The 21,462-nt window shown below is 34.3% G+C and overlaps 2 protein-coding genes across 2 annotated transcripts; both read right to left on the reverse strand.

The window, feature by feature from the left end:
• Nucleotides 1-1,445: 1,445 nt before the first annotated feature.
• Nucleotides 1,446-10,674, reverse strand: LOC119834690 (triokinase/FMN cyclase-like). The gene is made up of 15 exons (XM_038359138.1): nucleotides 10,546-10,674; nucleotides 8,477-8,627; nucleotides 8,031-8,094; nucleotides 7,486-7,596; nucleotides 7,023-7,111; nucleotides 6,308-6,397; nucleotides 5,833-5,950; nucleotides 5,059-5,186; nucleotides 4,681-4,798; nucleotides 4,036-4,280; nucleotides 3,560-3,722; nucleotides 3,119-3,266; nucleotides 2,612-2,711; nucleotides 1,999-2,132; nucleotides 1,446-1,599 (listed from the first exon to the last, which is right to left on the reverse strand). The coding sequence occupies exons 2-15, from the start codon at nucleotides 8,609-8,611 to the stop codon at nucleotides 1,485-1,487; spliced, it is 1,758 nt and encodes a 585-aa protein (XP_038215066.1). The 5' UTR covers nucleotides 8,612-8,627; nucleotides 10,546-10,674; the 3' UTR covers nucleotides 1,446-1,484.
• An 831-nt stretch (nucleotides 10,675-11,505) lies between these two features.
• LOC119834368 (neutral ceramidase-like) lies at nucleotides 11,506-21,246 on the reverse strand. Its single transcript, XM_038358711.1, has 14 exons — nucleotides 21,019-21,246; nucleotides 19,041-19,184; nucleotides 18,394-18,570; nucleotides 17,996-18,123; nucleotides 17,401-17,599; nucleotides 16,739-16,945; nucleotides 16,255-16,374; nucleotides 15,509-15,598; nucleotides 14,436-14,549; nucleotides 13,830-14,057; nucleotides 13,387-13,482; nucleotides 12,953-13,120; nucleotides 12,491-12,603; nucleotides 11,506-11,704 (listed from the first exon to the last, which is right to left on the reverse strand). The coding sequence occupies exons 1-14, from the start codon at nucleotides 21,244-21,246 to the stop codon at nucleotides 11,506-11,508; spliced, it is 2,211 nt and encodes a 736-aa protein (XP_038214639.1).
• Between the last annotated feature and the right edge of the window lie 216 nt (nucleotides 21,247-21,462).

Raw genomic sequence — 21,462 nt, forward strand, 5'->3', positions numbered from 1 at the left:
AACAAATAACGCATCAAATTAATGGAATTTTGGCGCCAAATTACATGTCATTTTTGTCAATGGGATGTCAAAACGCATATTACACAATATTAAGGTTCATAATTGACTTATAAAAACCCAAAAATATGAAATAGTCTAGTGACATGTGGATTTATGTGCACTCGCTTAGAATATTGCCCTGCCGGCTTTTATTAAAAACAACTTTAAACAATTCGCGTAAGGTTTAAAATAAAATAATATAATATAATAATAAAGTAATATACGCTTAAAGCATAAAAACAACATTTTCGAGCATTACTACGTATATGCGGAGAAAGCCGGAGATTTGTTTCCTTTTCCTCACCCTTCCCAGTCCATTCCTTCTTTCCGCTCGTCTTTCCTTATCCCTAACCCCATAAAATGGGAAGCGTAATCGCAAAGGCACCTCTGCGAATGTTCATAGACTATCGCTGGTGGTGATTGCTTATCAGGCGAACCACCAGCTCAATTGCCTTCTATGACATAAAAAAATGTGACTAAATGTGGGTTTTTATATATCAATGGTTCTAATGCGGTTAGGTTACACCCTTTTTGAATGGAGCAGCATAGTATGGTTAGCAAATAAAGATGCTGCGGGGAAGTGCGTGACACGTAAGTGACAATTACTTATATAACTGCAAAAGGTCCTAACTGCATTTGAACTGGTACTAAATATGATCAGTACACGGTCCTTCTTAATATGTGAATAAAATCGCTTTTGCTAATGCAAAAATGCTTATGATAATTAATTAGTGATGAAATTTTAGTATTATTTTTCAACCGACGTTCCCAAGGTTTCTAAGTGTTTTTTTTTTTTTTGTTTAGTGACTTGATATCTCCGTGGGTTAACCGAATGATGTGAATATTTTTTGTGTGTTATAGGAAGTTGTTGTCATATGGTCCCATTTCAATATTTATAGTGCCGCTCCCAGGGACGTCAGAGATCTTATTTGTAGAAAAAATGTGTTAATTATAGAATATGAAATGAGTGTTTAATTTTAGAGATGATGTTAGTTTTGTGAATAAATAATATTGTTGGATATTTTATTTTATATTTCTTTTCATCTTCATATATTTCTTGTCTTAGAAATAAAAACATTTTTTAATAATTCTACGTCAATTATACCACTTTAATCTATTAAAATATTTAATCTATTAATAACAGTATAATAAAAAAACCTCATCGTCATAAACACAAACAAACAAAGACGCTTTCGCATTGAGAATATTATAATTTAATTTAAAATGTTATGTGTTAGTTTTCCTTGAATATATCCCTACTCATGTATTCATTAAACCGACTGTGACTTGCAAGACGAAGATATAATATTTATATCTCTATCCTCGAACTAATCAAGGGTAGACTAAAACAAAACACTAATAATAAAATCGCAAGAACAAGTTAGAAATAAAAATAAACAACAGCAATTTATTAAACGCTTTTATTAACACACACACATTTAAAGCTAACAATGTTCGATAATAGTACGAAGTATGGCTTCGATCCACACAGCGGCCGCCCGCGCGCCCGCGTCCTCGTCGTGCGTGTACACGCTGGCTACGTACGACGCGCGACCCGCCCTGCGAATATGCACTTTATTTGTATGGGCTAGATTTGAAAATCGTTTGGCTTAGTGTATCCACTCGCTTCGTATACGAGGCGCGTCCCGCCTGAATGTAGGCTTTACAATTATATAATAACATATAATATTCATGAAGCAATCTTAAACATTATAAATATAATTACGAAAGTGATATGTAGATTTATAATATATGATGAAAATAATCGTAATTGTTTATAATTTACATCATAAATGTTATGATAGAATTAACAAGAAATGGGGTATATTTCATAATGGCGTTTGAAAAATGAAAGTTAAGAATTAGAGAAAGAAAGAAAATATTCGAGATTACAAAAAAACTAATTTCACAATTTTTCTCCACATTTAGGCTTATTTTTATATAGTTTCTTATAATTACCTCGCCACCATATTTGCTGTGGCCTTTGCACCCTTATCGGCAGCCTCTATAACCTTTTCAAGAACAATTTTCATTGAATTTGATTCTGACAGAGCCTCTTTGAACGCTGTCGCTGCAGCGTGTAGTGTGTCCAACTATAACAAAGAAATTAATTAAATAATGGACAAAATATATTTAGAGCATGGTATAAAAAAGTTTCGTTGAATAGAAGTTATCAAAGATTAGTATGATTAGATATAACATTAGTCTGCTATGGGAGATCAAAGGGCTATTATTTTAGTTCAATATTTATCAATAAATTTTTAATCGACGTCCCAAAAACTAACGAGGTTCTCAATTAGAGTGACTTTGTTTTTATTGGCGTGATTTTCTTAGTGTTTGATAGGAGATAGTTGTAGTTGAGTCCGAATTAGAATTTGGATAGGTACCTTCCCCCTGGTATGTCAGTACTCGTAGGTAGGTTTTTTGTAGAAAAGAGTAAATAGGAAAGTAGGATAAAGAAAGAAATGGTCATTCGTTTTAGGAAAGTATGCGGTCGACCTTTATGTGTATAAATATATTGCCAAATAAATAAATGAAAGGTATTTTAGCTGTGTAAATTAAACAGTGTTACCATAGTCCTATCACCAGGCTCCGCGCCCCCGTACTTCGTGATAGCGGCCATCGCGGAATTCCAAGCGGACAACCATGTTTCACTGTTATTTGTTTCAGCACTGAAACAATTGCATTAAATAATAATCCTTTTAAATAGTTTATATAACCTAAACTAACTGTATATCACTACATAGTATAACAAAGTCACTTTCTCTGTCCCTAAGTATGCTTAAATCTTTAAAACTACGCAACGGATTTTGATGGTTTTTTTAATAGATAGAGTGACTCAAGAGGAAGGATTATATGTATAATAACATCTATTAAACTAACCCGAATTTGCATTTGAACGCGTGCGAAGCCGCGGACAAAAGCTAGTTAACTAAAAAAACTAAATTAACTATTGTATTTAGCATACCTTTGAAATATATTGCATTTTATAGATATTTTACATACATATATTTATATTATAATCAAATATGTATTTTGATTACCTAAAGCATATAAATAAATGATAAATAAACCTCACTTCATAAACTCCTGCGCAGCGGCAGCTAGTCCCAAGCTGTACACTCCGCCGGATGTTCCGCCCATATCCGTTTCTGCTATTTCCGACAAATCCCACAGGAATTTAGAAGGATATTCGAATGATGCGGTCTCTGAGTAAGATTTTATGGCTGTAAGAGAAAATAATGTTCTTTTTATAAGTATTGCAATTATTTATAAATTTTATATAAATTATTAAAAAAAATTAACGCATTGAAGCCTAGAGCGATCCGGGCATATTTTTTTATGTCATCGTCGGCAATGGAGCTGGTGGGTCGCCTGATGGTAAGCGCTACCGCCGCCTATTAATATTTGGAGAAGCGTAAGGTCGATTACTCACTTTACGCCTCTCCTAATGGATAGCCTGGATAAGTTGGAAGGGGATTTACAAAGGATTGACAAGACGAATATAAATCATGCGCACCCTCCGCAAAATTCTTGAGGGTGATCCCACAGTCGCCGTCCCCGCAGCCCGAGTCGAGCGTGTTGAGCAGCTGCTCGCGGCGCGCGAGCTCGGCGCACGCGGCGCGCAGCGCGCTGCGGGCCAGCTCGCGCGCCCGTGCGGATAGAGGCGGACCGGATGGCTTCTGCAAGTATATTTTTTTATTTATTTTTTATGTAAACACACACATAATACACAAATATTACAGTTATCCCAATTTGATAGAGGTATTTACATTTTACATTACGAGAACGGCTCGACTATTTCGGCTAAGATATTAACGTTTTTATAAAGGCTTACGGAATGTTCTTATGGAGAGAAAACCCGTACCACGGATGAAGCCTGGGCGACCCACTGGTAATGGATATAAATTATGCATGTCAAATGTCAAAACTTGAACAACTTTTAGTTGGACAATTAATATCTAACTCCTATTATAATCTTTAAAGTCAACTCACCTTCTTCCCATCATTCAGCGTACCGTCTTCGTCATCCTCATCATCCCCATCCTCAAGTTCCCCCTCCCCCACAGACATGGCTCCACCCACCCAGCCCAGCGCATCAGTGGGCAGATCTATTAATTCTAGCCAGAGGTCACCATGAGTATCGTTTAAGTGCAATAAACAGATCTGGAAGCCCTGCATGTCTAGCGAGGTCTTTAGGTGACCTGAGAATATTCTTTCCAAACGGATTTTCTTTTGAACTGAAAAAAAATGTACATATTGAAAAATTAGTAGTAAAAAATGAAATAATTTATAATAAAATGAACAGTTACTAAAACGAAAAACCACATTCATACTAATATTATAAACAGAAAATATTTCTATGTAAGATGTTTATAACGCTTTCACACGAAAACTACAGAACGAATTTCAATAATTTTTTCACCAGTAGAAAGCTATGACTTCACATGCTACATGTAGCACGGACGAAGCCGAGCTAAATAGCTAGTTAATAATATGGGTATAGCTATTTTATCAGGTTCTTTTTCAAATACAAGAAAATGTGTGTTAAAAACCCCGCATTGTAGAATTTATTTAATGTATGTTTAAGCATAACAAGATATTTTTATATTAAAATTCATCAAAGCTTCATCTGCTCACCTAAATAGTCCTTTATTTCAGCAGCAATAATATTCATTTCCATTAAGGAAGTGCCTCCCATGTTGTTGATCATGGCGGCGACTCGTGCGCCGGCTTCCAGTTTTAGGTGTGCGGTTACCTATACGCATTATAATTATATGTTTTGAGAATTATCTATGGTAATGTTAATACATTACAAATTTATTAAAACTCGGTTGTAATATAGAATCCTACGCAGTGAGATTTATTATAAAAGTTGCTAGCTACTGATCCGATCGTTATTTTAAAATTCTTTCAATTAATTGCATTTTTCTTACTTTTTTTTAGTTTTACCACGAACTCCCATTGCGCCCAGGGTTTTGCGTCGAGCCACTAATGAAGGCTGTGGACGGTGCTCACCTGGTCCAGTATTATAGCGACGATTTCCTTGGCGGTTCCCATCTTGCGCTTCTCGACTCCCGCCTCGCCGTGCACGCCCGCGCCAATCTCCATTTCATCGGCCGCTATTTCGAATAATGGCGGTTGGCCTGTAAAGGAATTATTTGGGGTGTGTAAAAACTTGCTTAACCCTAGACAGAGGTAAGGCAGCCAATCCCGGCCGTCGCACATTCTGTGTGACCGTGCCGTGATAAACTCGAAACTCAAACATTTATTTATTCCATTAGACTTTTTATAGAAACACTTTTAAATCTTTGATATTTAGCACCGGTTCGGAAAGCAGCTTCAGCTACAGAGAACAGCCCGCAAAAAACTCTGTAGTTGTTCTTTTCCAATTATGTATATTTTACGGTTAATACATAGTAACATAAACTGGATGTAATGCAATTTTTTTTTAAATCAAATATTAATGAGGATTCTCGCAATGCTATATACTAAATGGAATTGTATATATTACATTATTATCCATTGCTAATTTATTATTATTTAGACTTACATATTTTATTATTATTCTCCAATCTTTAGAATTATCGCATTTGGCATTGTATTAACAGGTAGTAAATAGTAAGTACTAATATCTACAATGATAGATTTTACCTAAACTTTTATATTCTTTTCAACAATATTATGTTGTGCTCTTTAATATTTTCGTAAACCAAACAATTTCATGAAATAACATACATTATATTAAAGTCAATGTATAAACACGACTAGAAAACTAAATGAGTAACTTACCAGGTAAAGAACATGCAGTTAAGCAGATCCCTAAAGTTGCCATGTGCTTATTCACTTCGCCCGCCATACTGTGAATGGTCTGGAGATCGTACCCCCTGCGGGCCATGCTGCCACATAACTGTATATATTTTATTTTAAGTTTTATATATGAAGTTATTTTTAAGATTTATATTAACACTGTTGTCGTTGCTCCCTTACGTCGTCCACTGCTGGACATAAGCCTCCCCAAATGATTAAACATTTTAAGGTATTAACATTGAGTTTTAAGTAATGGTGGCTCAGTGGTGAGGACCTCGGACTTAAAATCTATCAGCTACCAGCATGTCCAAGAATCAAAAGTTCGACGACATATGACATCTGCCTACAAGCACTTGGCCATCGTGGTGAATTATAGCCTGATGATGATGATTGAGTTTCAGTTTTTATATTATTCATTGAATTTCATTGAATTTCATTGATACATATATATACAAACTTTGTATAAGAAAACTTCGCCGCACATGCTCCGCCCGCCGGTTTTGTTGTGGCTCGACGCTACATCTTCACCCAAGATAAAACCCTCTACCTACGTAAGAATATAATCTTTTAAATATAGTAGGTTCGTATACCTATACACAACGCATAACAGTAGTTATAGACTGGGGGCCCGCCCTGGCTACGCCCGTGGGATGTAGGTATATAGCCTAAACCGCTCGGGATCAATTACATATACATCTGTGAAAAAATTTTTGAAATCGGTCGAGTTGTTCTTGAGGTTAGCGCGTTCAAACGCTCGTGGGCTTAATATTAGTAGTAAAGTTATAAATTAGGTACATACTTAACTAACTATTGATATGAAAATAATGGCCTAATACGTTTTCAATTTGTGTTGTTTGACATAAAATGGAATAGCTAATTAACTTTGAGTTATCTTTTTTATATTATGAATGTATTGGTTCACTTCTTTCTTGTCCTGTTTGCTTTAGCTATTATATAGCTACGTACCTAGTGCTCCTAAAAAGCTAGTCTAAGTAAACATAAATAAAAGCGTTTTTATGTGAGTTTAAAAAACTATTGTTACATTAAACCGAAACAAGTAACGAAACTTTAAGTATTTACTTATTAAGTAAAGGAATTAGCAACGAATAAAAATGCTTATAATGCAATTGAAGTTCAGGTAACATAATATATAATTTGAAGGAAAAACTTGCCTTAATTCCAGCAACCCTAGCCTTCTCGAATGCTTTTCCGAAGTTCAATCTATCTCCGGTGTAGTTCCCGAGTAGTACTAGCACACCCCCTGAATGTTACAAAGTTAAATTTTTTGATTTAGTTTTTTTTTGGAAATGGATTAAGAAAGGATTGAGGAATAAAGGAATGGACTAGGAAGGTTAGGAAGAGGATATGGGCCTCCGGATCCCCCACTCACCGAACGAAACACAACAGTATGCTATTTATTTCACGCCGGTCTTCTGTGGGGCCCCAATGCGTGCCGAAGCGTGCTCAACTACCAAATTGTTTATATCAATAACATGTTATTAGATCGTGAATAAACGTATGTGTACTTCACGCACAGAGATGTCTATCAGTATATAACTCGTCACTCGTAATAGAAAGCTAAAATCTCGATCTGGTTATTTATATATTTTAAAGTAAAAACAAATGTATATTTACCTGAGTTGTACTTATATAACTGCGTAATAGCATATAGTACGTTCCCAGTGGGGGGTGAGGCGAAAACGCCGCCCGCCACCGCGCCGTCCAACATGCCGGATCCGATGAGACCTGAAGCATAAATGATATTATAAGCCTTTGTTTAGTCTTATACTAAAAAAATTAAAATTGCTTGTAGTGTTGAAGATAAGAAAGTAAATTAGTATTTGAATGTACGTTACGCTCATAGCAAAAAATCCAAATCTCTAATGAAAACGTTCAAAAAAACGTTTTCGACGCATTCTGACAATTAAAGAAAGACCACATAGCACAATCCGTATCGTGGCTGACATGCTACTCGACCTTGATGGCGTGGAAACGAAGAAAAGCCATAACGCGTTACATTAACTGGTTTACCATAACACGATAATAATATTTTAAAGTTAAAATCCAAATCATTTCTTATATTTTAATGATTAGGATAATGGATAGCTTCGTTATTATATTTCTTTATCTTCCAATTGCTATCAACTCAAGTCTGGCTCATGAATATATCAAAAACCTACCTGCTGCAAAAGGCTCATGTCCCGAACCACCTCCCCCAAGAACGGCTACCCTTTTAGAGTCGCTCTGAAAAATAAAACATCATTCAATTTTTAGAATCAATGTTGGTACGAATGTAATAAATGATATTTATACAATTTTTTTTCTACATGACCCTATTACTAAGATTTCTCTATCCAATTTTCAAAGGTTCTAGATTTCTTGACAAGGCCATAAATGGTATGGTGACCATTTGTTTGGTTTTGCCGTTCCTTTTTAGCTTATTCATACGGAACCCGCGTGTCTGATTCGCACTTGACTGATTTTTCACTTTAGTACAAAACAAAGGCACTAATATGTACGTCGGTAACTACTAGCACACCCACACATATATAAAGCCAGATGCATGAAATATTTACAGAACCTAACATAACGGATTCTTCAGGTTCCCACATCCTAATTCACTTACATTTTGTCGTACAGTAACAACTCTGTGCTTAGGGTGAAGTTTCAAGTTCGGGTAAAGTGCTACCACGCCTCTCAGGTTGTCATCTACGCACGTCTCTGGGGAGTTAATCACCTTCTTCGTGATGAGTTTTGACATTTTAATGAGTTTCTCTCTGAAAAGATTGTTGAAATCGAGATAATATATGTTTGCAAACAGCATTGTAATGGTTAAATAATCCACACTTAAAATGTGTAGTTTCAGAGGTAAGGATTAGAAAATTTATCCATAAACTTCTTCTATATATGGATTCTTTATTTCAGTATTATTACGCAGATAGATCAAGAGATTCATATAAATTTAGAATTAAAAATATAAAAGAATAACGTCGCTTTATCTTTAAAAAACTAAAGATTTTTTGAGAGTTTTAAAATATACACATTTTTATGTTTTTATTTACGCGTTTGTATTGTGCGAAAGGTGTATCATAAAATTAATGATATGTCCTTTTTTTAATGATGATGCTGCTTATTATTGAAAATATCTATACAGTATTATCAATTCCGATTTCCAAGTAAATTGGAATTCGTACTTTTTAATGCTATTCTCTCGATTAAGGATTATATTTTTATATTTACCTTTAAAACGAGAATCACAACACGCATGAGCTGCTAAAGGTATAATTAACAACTGACAAATGAATTCTAAATATTGTTATCATAAGGAGATATTAAGCTATCGCTTACAGTTAAAGTTTATGACCCTTGATATTTTTGTGATAAATTTGAAAACAAAACATTTTAATCGTTCATATCCTATCAACAATAATGTTATGGTGAATGTTATAACTTTATAACGATTCGAAAGCGTTTCCATGAGGAGTTTAATTGAATAAATAAAAATAAAATGTTCGAGTTAGGTAGAAAATTGTATGTAATGTAGGTATTCCAGTGTACTCCGCAGCCAAATTACTTGTTTTCACCATTTTCAAATGGCGTCGTCAATTTACACAAGCTTGCAGTATTATTGTGAAAAGTTACTTTTCTGAAACGTCCATCAGGTGCTGCTAGTTGTGGGTTGACGGAGCCCCGCTTAATTACAAGACTACTGAGACTACTGATACACATGACTGATTTTAGGGAAAAGTATAAAGCTCACAAGCTTTTACAGTAAAATGTTTGAACTAATTTTAATAAAATTGATAGTTCAATTCGTTTTCTAAAAATATAAATGTATATTCATTTACAGTTACTATAATTTTAAATAATTTTCTCAGAAAAATTTATATTACATAAAGACAATGTGTATCAACGCAACAACAATACGCGACACCCTGACATTCATCATTTTTCCTCTATATCGTATCCTATGTACGTTAAATAACCACAGCATAACAATCTATAAATTCTCATTTTAAAGTTCAAAAAATATATATTCACACTAGCTGCACGCCCCGGCTCCGCCCGAGTTGTCATTTATCGTAATTAAAATTATTTAAACTATCCTATATCTCAAGTTGGATCGAACTGCACATGGTGTGCGAATTTTATTATAATCGGTTAAGTGGTTTAGGAGTCCATTGAGGACAAACATTGTGACACGAGATTTATATATATAATCACATAGTTGCGACTGATCCCTTAGTACAATGTTAGCGGGAGTGGAAAAATCAGGCTGCCTCAAACCTCACAGAGATACGGGACTTCACTTTCATAAAAGAGTAAATTCAGTATATTTTCTCGAAAGGATATATCAATAAGCGAGATGGGAAGCGGGGACGCACAATTGGCTAATAGACCAAGTAACAAATGATTTACTGTGCTACTTGTATGATATCCATATCTATCTATTAAATGATTAAACATATTAGGAACGCACATTCACTCTTACAATATTAGAACTATTGGTAAGAACCCTTTTCGCGAATTTACAACTTGAAAATAAGCATGAATATTAAATTTCGCGCGAAAACTTTGGAACTATAAAAAAAACAAGTAATTATATTAAAATGTAAACTGTCTTTAAAACTGTTTCTTTGCATCATAAAGCAACAAATAGCAATGTATTTGCTTCTGAAGTACCTAACTACTTACCATCCAAACTTTCTGAATAAACACTTACTACTAAAACTGCACCTAGTTTTATCATCTACACTCTATGCACATTATTATATTTATTTAATATATTCACTCGTTGAAGAACGTTTCCGCACGTCAGTATTAATGAGACTGACTATGGCATCCACACTACTGGTATGAGAACATCATAAACAGAAGATATTTAAAAGTCAATCTAAACTTTATCGCAATTCATTAAGGCATATAATTCCTGATCAATATCTCTTGGAAGTCTAAGTAAAATGGAGCTATTATAGTAACAAATTGAAGTTCGCAAACAAAACCAAGGCATAAATTGTTTGTCAAACATATCACAGATTCGGGTACCGTACGCTACACTGAAGATTTGAGCAGTCATAATCAATTCATAAGATACATTTGAACCAGGGCAATGTCTGACATTACAAGCACCTACTGAAGAATACTTAGTATATGGTACATATATTTTTATTATTTGTTCGTTTCTAGGTATGTTTGTATAAACGCTAAAATTTTAATTTTATATATAAAATTTTAATTTTATATAATAAGTTTCATTCAATAAAACACGTAGAATGTAACGCGTTTGCGATAGGACTTTTATATACTTATAGCCGCGGTAAAAGTATTAAAATAAAATAAACATTATGCCACTTCATATCCATAGATTACTTCTTATTAAATTACATTATTCCAATTACTTGTAGCAATTAACTATTTCTTTATCAAACTAGAATTAATTCTACGGAATTCAAAATACTGACTTAAGTGATGTCTAATTAGGCATTATTTATATATCAAATTATTAACCCAACAAGTTAATTTGTACGTTTAACCAATTCACGATACACTGAAGTCTCTCATACATAATAGAAATAGAATAAGAAAATACCATCTTTGAACCTAAAAATACTACACAACACCCAGCGGACATAGGAAATAAAACGAAAAACTTTGCTAAATGTTTATTCTATATCCAATAGTGAAGTTCCCAGTGGCTCCTTGGAAGCTCCTCATTACGCCCGTCACCCTCCTGGCCGTTCCTCTATACACGATCCTGTGCGGGAGGTTGGAGGGAATGGAACTGAGCGGGATGTTCCATTCGAATGATGCTGTACTGGTGCCTAGTATAGTTGACTCGCGTTTCCATTTAAATCTATGGGAAATTGCTTTAAATTAATCTATACATATATTATTACATATTTCAAAAGAATTCCTGATTCGTAACTAAACCATGCATAAATTATCAAAACTACTCTTTCAATTACTTACTTTCTATTAACTCTGAACGATTTATAATTACTTCTACCATACTACTATATTACGCACTCGAGTATACGTAAAAATATTACTTCCATAATAATATTAACAATGTCATAGATAACATAATACCGAGTATTATATTCTGTTATCTGTGATAGTACTATGAAAATCTGTCTGTTGAGAAATTTTGAAAGAATAGAAAAGCCTTGAGCAAAATGACGCGGGTTCGTATCCCGACTCGTGATTTAATTTTTTTTTTTTGTATTCTTTATATTTTTCTCGTCTATTACTAACGCTCTTTCTCTGTATCTGGTATCTGGGACAACCATCAGGTCATCGACCGGTGAGACGTCGGTACAGATGGAAAGACGAAGTAAGAACGAATTAAGAAGATCTGCACTCCCTCCAGACAGAAAACTGGCATGAGATGGCGCAGGATAGGATCAAATGGAGGCTCTTTTTGTCGGAGGCCAAGACTCACTTTGGGTTATTGCGACACTCTAGTAAGTAAGTATTACTAACGCTCTTTCAGGCAACCCACAACTAAGTACAAAATGTAGCATGAAAAATATTTGAAGACCTAAGTCAAAACTAGACTTCTTTTTCAAAAACCTAGATATATAAATGATTAAATTCATTAGGATTTGTCCTAATCCTCGTTATCCTAGTAATCAATTACTTAGTAGTCCAGTCGGCGTCGGAAGCCACGGTGACCCAGTGGCCCAGCTCAAGTCGCTCAACTGCCGCGTGACTCGACTCTTGGAGCAAGTCGTTCCGGGGGTTTGCTGCGACCTATATACGAAAATTTAGATATAGGTACATGTGTATATTTGTGTTATATAAATATATATATTGAAAGCATATAATACTTTTTTATGATAAGGACCTAAAAAGTATGAAATATTGTATGAAAATTATTTAATTGAAATTCTTTCAAATTTCTTCTCTAATTGCCCATTTGGTAGAATGATTTTGGCGTTAGTGTTATTTACCATTTATGTCATACATATACATAGCCTATAGCACTCAGTGAAGTTGCAGTACACTTAAAAGAATTGTAAAAAATGTATTGTTGATCACAATGACCCTGCAAATACAAAAAAAAACAACAACAAAAAATCTATTAATAAGTCAAACTCACAAAACTAGCGCTAACAACGTCCCCGGGAGCCACTGTATCCGGGGGCTGTTGGAGAACGTCTCCGAAGTTCGTCCCAAATGGGGCAGTGTCCATGATCACGGGCCCGATCAGCGATATCGTGTTGTTCCGGAAATCGATAGGTTCTGGCCCCGGGGGCAAGTGTCCACCCTATGAAATAGTGATAAAATTATAATTTTTAACCAAAAAATGAAACGCCTTAAATTTGTAACCACGCTCGCTATAAAGTGTTCGTAACGTCGAGTTAATAATATAATGAATAAATCGCGTTAAAAAGTTTTTCTAATAAACAAATTCTGGCATTGTGTAGCTAAATAAAATAAACTTTTATGCTTCTCTTCTCACTCTCTTCTTATTTCACGTTCCCAATTCATAAAAATTCTGCTTTAAAGACAATAAATAAAACAAAGGAATACCTCAATAGCAACAGCGGTGAACTCTCTAAACTTGTTGAGGAATATCTCCAGAGTGTGGGGGCCGTAAATCACTGACGCTGCCTCGTACCTTTGTACCTGAGTGATAGTTATTTAACCAATATTCAGTGGATGTTAAGCAAATGTCTTGAATAGTATCTCATAAATTGTGTTAAATAAAAATATAAAAACAGTTGAATACAATTTATACTTAATATTTTTAGGTTATTAAAAAACTGTTGGCAGATATGATGCGTTTTTGAAAAAATAACAATATTTAATGTAGAACCCCGTTTAATAATTCCCTTTGTTTTTCTTTTCATTAAAAATTGTCAAATATTTGTATATTGCGTTGAATACATTCAAAGTTTTTTTTGTTATTGTATTTACTATCACCAGAAAAAGAACACAAAATATTAAAAAACCATAAAATCAAGTAATAATACCTGATACTCCTCAAAAGTGGTCACATAATGTATGTATTCATTAGCCAGCGCGGACACGACCACCCTCCTCTCGAATCCCCTATCCTCCATCACAGATCCTATCACATCCTTCACCCTCCTCCCCGCCATAGTACTGGGCTCCCCGGGAATTCCCGCGATAGCAAGGTTCCCTAGCCATATAAGGGATATGGACACTGTGTGAGGGTGCCAGGGGAGTGGGAAGTTAGCCTTGAACAAAATGGCGGGTTTGAGTTACGAGAAATATCGAGCAATATATTTTAAAATTTGAGGAAAAGAAGAAAGAAACTAGAATAAAGGGGATATGTGTGAAAAGAGAAAAAAAGCAGCAAGAAGTGTGTTGAAGCTTCTAAGAAAATGGCACAAATACAAATTTGAAAGTGTAGAAAATACGCGAAAATGTATACATATATACTCTTTCACGCAAAATCTACTGAACCGATTGCAATGAAATTTGGTAGATAGCTGGACAACTGGAATAACACATAGGCAACTTTTTATCCCGATATTCCTACGGGATACAGACTTACGCGGGTGAAACCGCGGGGCGCAGCTAGTATGTCATAAATATGTATGAAAGTATCTCACCCTCCCAGTAGCAAGTAGTATAGGTTTGGGGGCGTGGCACTCGATGTCTTCCGCAGTTGGTCTTGCTACTATGTCAGTTATGAGGTCTAGTAGTAGATTGTTGTTTACTGTGCCCTGGTCAATTTAAAATTGGCTTTTTTATTTGTGTTAACTATTTTTGCCTATTCACATCTGGTATTCTTATTTCTACACTAATATTATAAAGAGGAAAACTTTGTTTGTTTGTTTGGTTGTAATGAATAGGCTCAAAAACTACTGGACCGATTTTAAAAATTCTTTCACCATTCGAAAGCTACATTATCCACGGGTAACATAGACTATATTTTATTTAAAAAAAAAATAGGGTTCCGTGACATATCTTTGTTAAAACATCCAAACCAGTATACCTATAAAGCTGAAGGATTAGTTAGTTCCTTTGATATTATTTAAACTCAAATATATAACTCTAATCGCAATAATTCAGATATTCAACTGGACAGCTATATATCATAAAGCTGAAGAGTTTGTTCGTTTGTTTGTTTGAACGTGCTAATCTTAGGAACTACTGGTCGGTTTTGAATTCTTTCAGTTTTAGATGCCCTACAATAAAAGTATTGAGGGTGAATTTAGGCTTTATATGTACCACGGGCGAAGCCGGGGTGGACAGCTAGTATTAAATAAACAAATACAATAATACATTATAAAATATCACTGTATATAAAACAGATAAAACATAAAACAAAGCTTAAATATTTAAAACCACGCAACGGATATTGGTGGTTTTTTTTTTTATTGATAGAGTGACTCAAGAGGAAGGTTTATATGTATATAGCATCTATTAAACTACTCTGAACATAACGCGCGCGAAGCCGCGGGCAAAAGCTAGTTTGGAAATAAGAATTTCTATTCATTTCTTCTCTTCTTTTAATTCTTCTCTCTTATTCCTCTTATGACTTGCTTGTTTCTTGTTTTCTTATGTTAATAAATCTTGAATCACGGTTTATTGAAAATTTTACAGAATCAACCCAAACGTGTATTTTCTAAACAAGTTTATTTAAGTGTTATTTTTAACTCAGCCATTTACCCCAACATACCTGCGTGATATTAAGTAAGTTAGCGCCATCTATTGTGCCTGAAGCGAAACTGTATCCCAAGCTAGGCACGCAGCCTTTTACAGGGTTACTCTGAAAATATAAAAATTAGATAACTATTAAACAAATACTTTTGTGCCAAAGAGTGATTATTTGAAAAATTGGAGAATATTGTGACATCAACAATATATTTTGTTCGGATGATCATCCCTACTAATATTATAAATGCGAAAGTAACTATGTCTGTCTGTGTGTTACGCTTTCACGCCTTAGCCTCTGAACCATTTTTTTTGTAATTTGGTAGGAAGGTAGAACTGAACTTGGGAAAAGACATAGAATAGTTTTTATCGCGAAAAAAATTATAGAAGGAGTTGAAATAGGGATATGGAAGCGATATAACCAATGCCACGTGCGGGCGGAAAGGTAGTATAATATAAATCACACTAATATTATAAATATGGAAGTTTGTTTGTTTCGCTGTTTGTCCGTCAATCACGTTGAAACTCCTGAACGGATTTTGTATGAGGATTTTGAGAATAGGAAAGAGCTGACTTGGGTGATAGAATACTTTTTATTCCGATTAAATGCTTTGGGAAAAAACAAGAATCTTTATATCCAGGAGCAGCCGGGATGAGTGTCTAGTATATAATATGTATATATATATACATACAAATTAAATAATAATGAGTTTTCTAACACATGTCTCGAAATACATTTCACAACTAAAATCATTCCTTCTTTATACCCACCGCGTTAAAAGTGCGTGAGACAGGATCATACTTGGGCACAGTTTCTTCAGACATTTCAACAAACTGATGCACTACGGCCAGCTCCCCCACTAACTCTTCCGCTTCAGAGTTTAGTATTTCCTGGAAATAATTAGTGTTTGTGTTTTTCGAATATTTTATCTCTTTTTTGTATAGGGGATTATAGAAAACTGTTGAAAACTTTATAGTAAGAATCTAAATATTAAAGTACTTTCATCCATCATTTAAATGTAACACGTAGTTTGCTAGATTCAGTTGTGACACAAGTTTCGTTAAATTAGATACTAAATATAAGTTTGGACTAAATTGAAATGGGTCCAGCAAACATATAATTCATATGAAATATAAAATAATGAAATCACTTTATTTGTCGAAAATACTGTTATTAGTTGATAATTTTGATGTGAGATATGCCCGTTCTTGCACTCTGCTACTGATCACGCATTGTACTCCAGTACCCACTCACCAGAGCGGCCTGGAACACCCTGGTCCCAATGATCTCGGTGCTCTGGAACATGTCCTCCCCAGGGCCCATGGAGAAGCAAAGCTCCCTGGCCTCACAGAGCAGGAACTGGTTGTCGCACTCTCTGCCGCTGAACTCGCAGCGAGCGCCGCGCGTGTTGGGCGACACGTCGCCGAGACTCGCTGACAAGAAACCAGCCACTATGGCTGGCTGGGATGGGATGTTTTAGACAATTTGTATGAAATAGGGTTAGCAATATTATATAATTATAGTGATTATATAATTTGTTTCCTTTCTTTTCACCCTTTTTTTTAATAACTGTTTCATATTGATTAAAAAATAAGGTTAAGTTAGTTATTAAAAAATTACATTGTTTAATTATTTCTTACAAATAAAAATAAGCATATAATATTTAGTACAAATAACCTAACGCCATTTTGAAATGCTAAATGCCACAATAATTTCTCTTAAATCTTGAAAAGAAATAATTATTAAGTATTTAATATCTCATAGCAATTTTAATGTAAAACTTTAATTTCAAAAATAAAGAGAAGAAAATATTGATATATATGTAGATAGACAACAACAAATCCACACCAATACTTATACTAAGAACTCAAAATTCCGACAAAATAATTCTAAATAAACAACAAACCAGCACAAACCTTGCCAACTGGCCGTCCCGGGTTCAATTCCGCCTCCAGCCTCATAGCGGCGTACCCAAGGTTATCAGAAGAGACCAATTTATTGGTCATGTTCATGCTGGTGGTGTGCACCGCGAACCAGTTCAGCACCCCATGGAGGCTACCATCAGGTTTGACTATGCGGACTTGGGTTAATTCGTTGTCTGTGTTTGTGTCATATCTAAGATAATAGGCAGGAAATTATTAAAGAAAGATATGATTAAATGCTTAAATGTTTGAGAAAAATTAAATTGTTATGTTTATTTTTAATTTGTATTTGATATCAATCATAAAAAATTGGAAAAAATACTCTTAATTAAATTATGAGAATTATGTTTTTTAAGAGTATGAAAGTTAGAGTTATAAATGAAAAAAAGTGGCTAAATAAATATGGGTATACTCGCACTTTGCTTGAAGATGGAAATAATGGGGACTAAAAATAATATAGAGACTAGGATGGTCGGGATTTTTGAATATTTAGACAAATAACATCAAAGTAATCAATTCTAATATAATGTAATATGTATATTACACAAACAAATATACATTTATAATCGTTAACAATCCCAAAACTTACCTACTCCTTTCTTCTTCCGGGTTATACATATACGAATAGGGCGATCTGTTCATGTGTGCGTGCCACACACGCGTACTCGCTGTGTACAGCCGCGCTGGTGACATGTTCTCGTGCGCGCGGATGATACTCTGTTAAGTGTGTGTGTGTATTGTATGTGCAAAATTACTGAATCGATTTTTGATTAAATAGTTTCTGCTAAATGTAAGGGAAATGGTTGCATCATTTATAGTGATAGACGTAATATTTAGCAACACAGTGTTATCAAACTATAATGCTGGTATAACTTTTAAATAAATCACAATATGTATCATTTAAGTTAGAAAGGGTAAACTTCATTGTTAAAAGAATTTTTAACGAATATATAGATTAAATTACTTTACGAAAATACCATTACCTACCCTAGTTATACCTTCCACATAGGCATTGTAGGTCTCTGTAGAAAAGCCTAGAATGGAAATATCTAGAATGAAGTCGACAAGATGGCCGCCTGGTGCGCTGTGTGTGTGCGTTCCTGTGATTATCACATTTTGAAGACTGTACATGTCTCCATATAAATGTTGAAGTTTTTTCACTACCTTCAAATAAATAATAAAAGGATTTTTTCACATAATTATGTAAGACTTGGTTTTATTAATTCATTTAATATATATCTACTGATTGTGACACCAAATTAAAATAAAGCAGCTTTGTTTCAAAGTGGCAACTAAAGATGAGCCATAATATTGTCTATACATATAAAATTCTCAGGTCCCAATGTCAGTTACCATACTCCTCAGAAACGGCTGGATCTCATGAAATTTTGCATGCTTATTGGGTAGATTAAGAATCAGCTAACATCTATTTTTATACCCCTAACAGATAAGTGTAAAGAAGAACAGCGTTTTTATACAATAATATTTAAAGGACACAATATTTTAATTGAAATATAGAATAAAGGTTATCCTAAACCTATCAGTACCCAGTATAAAATACTACGTATATATGCATAAAACAGTAAATAAATATACATGATATATAGATGATTTCCATGGTTTTTCATCATTACCTCACGCCGAACTGCGATACCGATAGATATTACTTCAGCAGTCACTAACACAACTCTAGTATTTCCCTTCACGAATATAAACGCGCGAGAGAACTGCCGAGTGTGTAGGCCAGCTCCCGCCTGGCCTAGATCGGCGTAGCCCATCTAAAATAAACAAACGTCAAACTGTATTTTTCACATTTTCATCCAAGTTTTCAACATGTAACAGTAAAGCTGGAACTTTGACGTAATCAAGGGAAAAACGGGATATATTTATTTACCCGTAAATGGAAATTTGTACTTTTATAAAGGGTTCTAACGGTTTACCACAATGCTTATGTTTCTGTGAACATGATGCTAATCCGTTAGATGGCATCTTTATAAATGTAATCTTCTTTCAGCATAAATAGAATACTGGTCGTCAAACCGTGGCAAGCAAATTATAATGAAATTGGCATGTTATTATAGATGGTTGTAAAATGTACAGCCTAGTGTATTATTGTATTAATTATCTATGGTACAACATATGAATTTTAAGAGCTGTAAACAGTGTGTTTAATTTAATTTTTTGCAGCAAACATAGCAAAACCGTAAACTGTAAACATCGTCAGATTAAAATGTACCTCGCGAGATTGTAAACTTTCAAAAAAATTGTGATTCGCAACATAGATACTGCCAAGGAAATGCTAAAGAATTGAACGCTATTTTTTAGTAGTATAATGTATTGAAATGAAACCGGTAAGTTGTAAGTGTGTAAAAATTACGTATAAAACATCAAAAAACTTCGTAATACTTCATAACTCGGTAATCACAAAGTCGTCACAAAGAGCTGTCTGAGCACCGGGTTTTTGCATTCACCGATAATAATCGAATCAATTGCCCGTAGCACGCTTTCGACAAGATTAAGTGCTCAAGCACTAATTTGATTACAACTTAATTAGTTGATTGATTAATAATATTATCCCCCCTAATGATGATAAGGAAATTCTCTCTTTATCAGCGTTTACCTAACATATTATCTTTCTAAGAACATTAAAAATAATAACAAATAGTTATAAGCAAGCTAAATCAAGATACTTCATTGTATGAGCCAGTTATTATGCATAGCATCGTAAATTATTATTCCATATTTCATTTGACAACATGACAAGCGGTTCGCGCTGGCTTTGCTCGTGGTAAATGTATAGCTTATGTCAATAAGTGAAGATGCGTGCTTTATCCTAGACCTGAGAGTACTAATTTCGATAAGAAGGTAAAAATGGGTTATCAGATCAGTGCAGGACGGGACTATCTTTTTATTTTACGTAACTGTATCGAATAGGATACAAAAGACTGATCACTACTGTACTTATGATCAGACTAATATTAAAAATGTGAAAGTTTGTTTGTTTGGATGTTTGTCCGTCAATCACAGTGAAACTACTGAACAGATTACGATGAAATTTTGTATACAGACAGGGTATGAAGGTATTAAATGCTCCCTTGGGATAAAACAATAATAGACAGTCACTAAATCAAAAAAAAATCGGGCGAAACCGCTGGCGGAAGCTAGAAACTCCATATGTAAAAGATTTAAGATATATATCCCACTATTCACATTACTAACGACTTCACAATAGTAGATTGCGAAACACATAAGTCTTAATTATACTCGTAGTTAGTTCACTTTGATTGTGGAATATTTCAATTGTCACGTGATGAAATAACACTTTATTATATAGTGAAACTATATAACATAATCAACAATTTATATGTTATACAGAATACTAAATGTGGACCAGATGTGAAAAATTTTTTCATATCACTCGGTAAATATAAACTGCCTATTTGTAAAATATTTTTCAAAATCTATCGAGTAAATTTTGAGGTGAATCGTAACAACAAACACGTACCTACGTAATTCCTTACAACAAAGTAATGTATCAAAATATATCCCCGTTATAATAAGCGGTACACTTACTTTATAATATATTGATGATTCATAAATTAAATTACTTACAAAATTAATCTCTACACATGGTCCTGTCATGTCTGCGATACCAACTCCCACTTGGAAGTAATCTGGGCCATAATCGCTGGTGGTTTGAGGGACGGTAATGGGATTTAGGGTAGTGGTACTATCAGTGGTATCGTCGTTTATTACGAGTATAATCACAGCTGTCATACCACCCACCACCCCGAGAACAAGAGCTACCATCACCACCTTGCCTATTATTGGTATAGTCATGGTCCCTGAATGGTTTTAAATAAATTAGTTTTATAATTTAACATGATGAATATCATAATATACATGTTACATGCTGTGTAGAATTAAAATGTAAAATTTATATTATTTTAAAAGAGCAACTACAGAGTTTCTTGATGTAGAAACTGCCTTCCGAACCGGTGGTAAATGTTACAACTGTGTAATATTATGACGATTTAAAAGTGCTTCTATAAGAAG

The sequence above is a fragment of the Zerene cesonia genome, chromosome 19 (assembly GCF_012273895.1).
Source record: "Zerene cesonia ecotype Mississippi chromosome 19, Zerene_cesonia_1.1, whole genome shotgun sequence".
Lineage (NCBI taxonomy): Eukaryota > Metazoa > Arthropoda > Insecta > Lepidoptera > Pieridae > Zerene > Zerene cesonia.